Source organism: Gekko japonicus, unplaced genomic scaffold (genome assembly GCF_001447785.1).
Source record: "Gekko japonicus isolate JY-2015 unplaced genomic scaffold, Gekko_japonicus_V1.1 scaffold1007, whole genome shotgun sequence".
NCBI classification, from domain to species: domain Eukaryota; kingdom Metazoa; phylum Chordata; class Lepidosauria; order Squamata; family Gekkonidae; genus Gekko; species Gekko japonicus.
The window spans coordinates 341,435-347,958 of record NW_015177038.1 but is presented as its reverse complement, the minus strand read 5'-3'; the positions used below and the strand labels follow the sequence as shown (position 1 = coordinate 347,958).

Below are 6,524 nucleotides of genomic sequence, written 5' to 3'. Positions count from 1 at the left end.
AAAAGACCTTGAAACGCTGGGCAGGACTGCACAAAGCAGCCAGTCAACCCAGCCAGCGTCTTCTGACCCGGGCTTTGCCTTCTGATTGGTGGCGATATATGCTGAGGAGCAGTTCCATCAGCCATACACTAAGGGAGGGCATTTTAGAATTAGAACTTTGGCACCCACTACTCAAATATAATAAGGGAGAGATGTGTTTCATGTGTTAACTAGGAACGAAGCCCATTGTGAAAGCGAGACAACGTTCCCTAGATAGATGCTGGGCCTGTCTTTCCCCCGGCGCCCCGCTCTCTTTCCAGCCCCCAGACCCCATGAGTGGCGGGGGATGGGAAAGGGGTGGCAGCCGTTCCCTGGGCAGGCTCAGACAGGCCCCCCTCCCGGTTTCAGCTCCCTGCCAAGAGCCTGTTGTTGAGGGGCGATGGGCTGGGCTGGCAGTGTTCCCCTCCCCTGGCAAGTTGAGCAGCTCATGGTCCCCCCCCCCTCAGGCCCCCAACCCTTTATCCTCCACTTTGTCCACTCAGGGACCTGACAGCATCCCCCCCACTGTCTCCCCCCAGGCCCCTGAGTGTCTCCCCTCCCATCAGTGGTGCCTGCCTGTCCCGGCGCGTTCATCCTGTCATCTGTGTCCTGGGCTGGAGTGTGCTGTGTCCAGGGCGGGTGTGGCACTGGCCACCGCCCTCCCTCACAGCTGCCCATCGGCCCTCCCTATGGGCCTTCACCTCAGAGGCAGCCTCCTGCTGCTGGTTTTGTGGCTGGGCAGAGTGGAGGCGGCGAGCGCGGTGGAGGGAGGGAGTTGCAAGCAGGCTGTGGACAGAGGCTGCCGAGGGAGAAGGTGGCGTTGGCAGTGCAGGCCAGTGAGGCTTGGGCTGGTGTGGGAGGGAGCAACCAGGGCACGGCGAGGCCAGGCAGGCCCATCCTCCTGCCTCCGTGCCAGAACAGCCGCTGGATCATCCATGCGGGCTGCCTCTGTGATGGAGAGTGAGGCCGAGATGGCAGGCATCGCCTCTGTGGGCGGGACCACACCGAGGCAGGAACGCAGCCAGTGAAGACAGACACCCTGTGAGTGGCACGCCAGGGCGTCAACCTATTCCAGAGCATGTCGATTGTTCTGGAGAGTGCCACCTCCAAAACGCTTTTATAATTTAGGGAGATTGTCAAGATAGCTAGGCTTTCTTGTGGGTGAACAGGAGACTTGAGCACACATGAGCCAACTTAAGTTTTAAAAGAAAGTATTTATTTAAAACAATGGTCAAAAGAGAGAAATACAAAATCCAGCAACAAAACACTTCAGAGAGTACAACAAAATAATAAACACTAACTCAAACTACCTGTGTTCTATAGCGCAGCTTTCAGGAAGCATAGGCCATAAGTCACAACGAGGAATGTGGCTTCACATCGAGGTCTGCAAACACGAACCACATACAGGAGTTCCCAGAATCTCCTAGGCCAAATTTCCCCTCAGATAAGGTGCCAAAATATACTCTTTTTCCCTTTCAAATATCAGCTGCCCCCACTTTACGGTCAAAACAGTTTTTCGAAATAGAGTTAATTGATAGGTCTGCCTGTCCTTAGAATCCGCACCTTAACAATAAGAAACTTAAAACAGCTGCACTAGGAAGAAGGCTAACATACTGTTGCATCACTTAACCCTTTATAGGCACTTTTGCTTCACAGAGATGTTTTATTTTATTGTTTTATGTTTTAATGTGTTTTAAATTTTATTGTATCTATAGAAATGTTGTTACCCGCCCTGAGCCCATATACTGGATGAGCAGGATATAAATACGAATAAATAAATAAATATTTAGTAAAATCTCTAAACCATACTTTATCATTTTAATACTTCCTTCTTTCATCCACTTTCATACTACCACACTTGAATTCAATTAAACATTATTTTATAAGAAAATAGAGCAGTAAAATATAACAAGATCTGTTTTGATTGGCATTTCCTTTCCTTTCTGACCCCGCTTTCCTGGCCTATGTTTTAACTATTGCTTTTGTGTTTTTGTATATGCATTGTAGTGTTCATTTTCTTTTAATGATGGATTTTTGTTGTGTTTTAAGATGTGGTTTTATTAGGCCTGTTTTTAATCGGCTAGCTGCCTTGGTGTCAGTTTCTTCTTTAAAGGAGCACACACAGAGCACAGTTCATAGCATATTGAGAGCAAAATCCCAGAATATCCATTTAGCCCCCTTTCATGGAAACTAAAAAACAACAACACATGAGTAGAATCTAGTGGAAGGTAATCTTTTGATTCAATACTAAGAAATTACTCTGGCAATAAACCCCCCCAATATAATTATCTAAACTTTATTTTACTGAATTGTTGAGTGGTTTTATTCAGGAGCTGCGGTGGCTCAAGTGGTTAAGACACTGAACTGCAGGCTGTGGAAGGTCAGTAGTTCAGCAGTTCGAGACCTGGGTGCCGCATGATGGAGTGAGCTCTCATCTCTAGTTCCAGCTCCTGCCAACCTAGCAGTTCGAAAGCAAGAAATTGCAAGTAGATAAATAGGTACCACTTCGGTGGGAAGGTAACAGCGTTCCGTGCGCCTTGGCGTTTAGTCATGCCGGCCACATGACCACAGAAACGTCTTTGGACAGCGCTGGCTCTTCGGCTTTGAAACGGAGATGAGCACCGCAACCCTAGAGTCGGATTCGACTGGCTTTCGAGCAAGGGAACCTTTACCTTTACCTTTATTCAGGAGAGCTCTTGTTCGATATATATATATTGTTACCAGAGAGGACCATAGTTGAAGTATTCAGGGAAGTTGATCAGGATTCTGATGGCCATTGTTATGTTCTGAGTTATTTCAAAGCTGTTTAGTTATGGTTTGTGCTAAGGTATCCTAGCTTCCTCTGTTGTGATTGGCTGAGTAATAAAGACCTTCTAGTGGTCCTAACGCCATACAGAATATCCTATGAACTATGGACAAAATAATTTGTTGACACTTCCATTTACCTGAAGTGCATTTTCTGAGGAAAACAACACAATACTTCTACACGTAACATATTCTAACATCTACAAAACATTTTTCTTCCCAAAGACTTTTTAAGTCATCCACGAAACTGCTCAAAAGCTATCTTTTGAAACCTTCCTGTTGTGATTCTCCATAAAATTACAGTTTCTTATGCATTCAAATTAACCCACTTCATAGACTTCAATATGTATATTTCTGTTTTCCCAATAAATTATTTTAGTGGACAAAAAGAAAAAAACATATATAAAACCAAAAGCTGCATAAAAATGGCATATTCATACATCCCTTGAAAAAATATTTGTCTGAAAGTTTTCATGCTAGCATTAGCTAGTTTTTCTGAGATATTATTTATGGGGTGTTCTTTCTGAATAGTTTCTTCAGTGCTGTTAACACATCCCGATTTCTCAAGCTATAGAGAAGGGGGTTCAGTGCCGGAGTAATAATAGAACAAAACAATGAAACCATATCGTCTTGGTATGGAGTTTGGTAGGATCTGGGCCTCAAGTACTTGAACATGGCTGCCCCATAGAAGAGTCCCACCACACTCAAGTGAGACAGGCAAGTGCCAAGTGCTTTGTGAGTCCTTTCGGCTGAATGTACCCTCAGGACTGTTGCAAGAATGCACATGTAGGAGAACAAGATGAAAGATGATGGGATGATAAGCAAGGTAATGCCACTAAAGATCAGAGTCTTTTCAAAGTGAGAAGTATCAGAACAAGACAGCTTCAGCATTGAAGGGAGGTCGCAGAAGATATGGTGGATCACATTTGACCCACAGTAGTACAGTGGCAGCACATAAATGCTGGGGACTAAGGCATCCAGAAATGCACCAAACCAAACAACCGCAGACAGGACAACACGGATATTCCTCCTCATGAGAACTGGATATTGCAAAGGCTTGCATATTGCCACATACCTGTCATACGACATCACAGCAAGGAGGAGGCATTCTGCCTCGCCCATCACCAGGGTGAAAAATATCTGGGCTGAACATCCATTCAAAGAAATAACGTTCTTCTTCATTAAAAAATCTATAGTCATTTTGGGGCCAACGGAGAGGATTTGGCAGATATCCATGAAAGACAATTGACCAAGAAAAAAATACATTGGAGATTGGAGGCCAGAGTCCACTTGGATCAAATAGAGAAGGAGGCTGTTTTCAGAGAGCACCATAAGGAAGAGAAAGATCATCAAGGTCACAGTAACAGCGGAAGATTTTGTCTGGCTCAAAAATCCCACGATAATAAATTCTGTCCATGAGGATGAATTGTTCTTTTCCAATTCTGCTTCATCTGGCTTATTTAGATCTTATGAGAGAATGACAAAAATGGAGGGGAAATGCTTTATTTAATGTAAATATCACTATATAATTTTGTTTAATTCAGATGTCTGACTAGATACCTTTTGGGGGAAAGTACTGCTAAAATCTTCACACATTTACAAGACAGGAACAAGTGTTTGCATGAGAATCTAACAATATACCCATTTGACAATATTCCATTATTTTGTGATATGTTTGTTTGCTTCAGAAGTGCTTCAAAGATCACTAAAATGTTATTCTAAATATATATATATTTGTTTTATGAAAGCTTTAACTATTCTTACCAAACCTTAACCAATTGGTTTTGTGTTTCTAAACACTGAATCAATATTCCTATCAACCTTCTTTATTTAGGATTATCTCAGGTTCCCATCAAGGTCAGCCATTTACATCTTATCCAGGATTGCCACCAAATTCCATCTACATCACAAATTAGGGAGTGTTTTGTTTTTAAACAGTGGAAGAATTTCCTGAAATTAGTGGGAATTTGTTTTGGGAACAGATCCTCGTGTGCACCTCTGTACTTTCTGGGCTGTGGTAAAAGGAATAACCAAACCTTTCGTGAGATTAAAAAGGCGCCATTGTATCATGAATTGCCCACTTTACCTATTATCATCTGTTGTCAAACATCACTGTGAGAAAGTGTGCTGCAATGATTAGATATTAGTGGTAGCATTTACTCCTTATATATGGAAATAATCTGGGGATGCCCTGCTTTGCGTAGTTGGTATGGGAAGATCTGTTTGTGATGTCAGGTTTTATTCATTTTATTTTATTGGTCTTGAAGGTGCCGCTGGACTCATTATGCTGCTTCAGACCAAGAAGAAGAAGATTGGATTTATACCCCACCCTTCACTACCCAAAGGTGTCTCAGAGTGGCTTACAAACTCTTTTCCCTCCTCACAACAGACACCCTGTGAGGTAGGTGGGGCTGAGGGAGCTCTTGACAGAAACTGCTCTTTTTCAAGGACAGCTCGTATCAGAAACTGCCGCTTGCCCAAGGTCATCCAGCCAGGTGCAAGTGGAGGAGTGGGGAATCAAACCCGGTTCTCCCAGATTTAGAGTCCATGCACTTAACCACTACACCAACCCGGCTACCTCCCCCCCAACTCTTTCTTAGCTGCAACCCTCAAACTCTGGTCTGGAATAGGTTTGCTAAGCTTTGCACTGCACCAATACTGGCTGGTAAGATATAAAGTAAATATTTGGAAGTGATATCTTAATTGAGATATGGTGTTCTTGAATGAAAAACATCTAATTTTTCTCACCCACTGGAAAATTCCTATTAACTTCTTCGTGAAATACAAAAAGATGATTAACTATTTTAAAAAAGAACTCTGAATATATGTAAACAGTCTAATAAAGGACATAGCTAATTCTCTCATATGGTGCAAAGGGAAGAAGCAGATATTACTCTTTTAATTGTCTAGTACACTTGACCTTTATAGAAATAAAAGCTGCACTGTCATCTTTTAGCCACATAATGGTCCTCCATTATGCTGATTGGAGTTATTTACTTCAAGTAACAATCATTCAGAAATACATTCTATTGTCCCAGGATTAGTCAAGGAATCAAATAATGCATTGTCATGTAGCTATCATAACAGTTTTATCTCATTTTGATAAGAAGGCGGCAAATAAATTTTGAAACAGACTTCAAAAATCTTTATATTTCATTTCATGTCATCCAAATAAGAAAGGAAGAGTATAAATAATGTAAATAAATAACGACTAGAGGGAGAAAAATGTGATTCTGGGGTTACGTTTCCAGGACAAATATGTACCTGTATCATTATGGATCTCGAGTGAATCCTGACTGTGAATAGCCGACATCACAAGTTAGCCCCCTGTTTTTAGGTGTTGGCTTTCCAATCTGCCTGTTCAGATTTGTTTTGTAAGGCATATCAAATGCTTTAATTTATTCTCCCAGGGTTTGAAGGTAGTTAAAAAATATCAAACTCTGCTTGCATCAGCCAACAGCAAGTTTCTTGCCTTCAGGGAATAGAGCTAACTTTTAAAAATGAAATAACTTACTGTAGAAAGTTGGTGCTCCTATTATAGCCCTTGTTGGCCCTTTCTGCACTTGAATCTCATCCCTGGTTTTATCAGAGTTCAACTTGCGACACAATACCTTGCATTTATCCCTGGTTATAACAGCATCCGTTGATCACGGGACAAGTGTGGGGCGAAACTGGGGTGACCTCAGTGTAATGTGGAAACA

General features: G+C 42.4%; 1 protein-coding gene across 1 annotated transcript; it reads right to left on the bottom strand.

Annotated features, from left to right (window-relative positions):
• Nucleotides 1-3,330: 3,330 nt before the first annotated feature.
• Nucleotides 3,331-6,136, bottom strand: LOC107124505 (olfactory receptor 2Z1-like). Its single transcript, XM_015427985.1, has 2 exons — nt 6,088-6,136; nt 3,331-4,289 (listed from the first exon to the last, which is right to left on the bottom strand). Exons 1-2 carry the CDS (start codon nt 6,134-6,136, stop codon nt 3,331-3,333), a joined length of 1,008 nt encoding a protein of 335 aa, XP_015283471.1.
• Between the last annotated feature and the right edge of the window lie 388 nt (nt 6,137-6,524).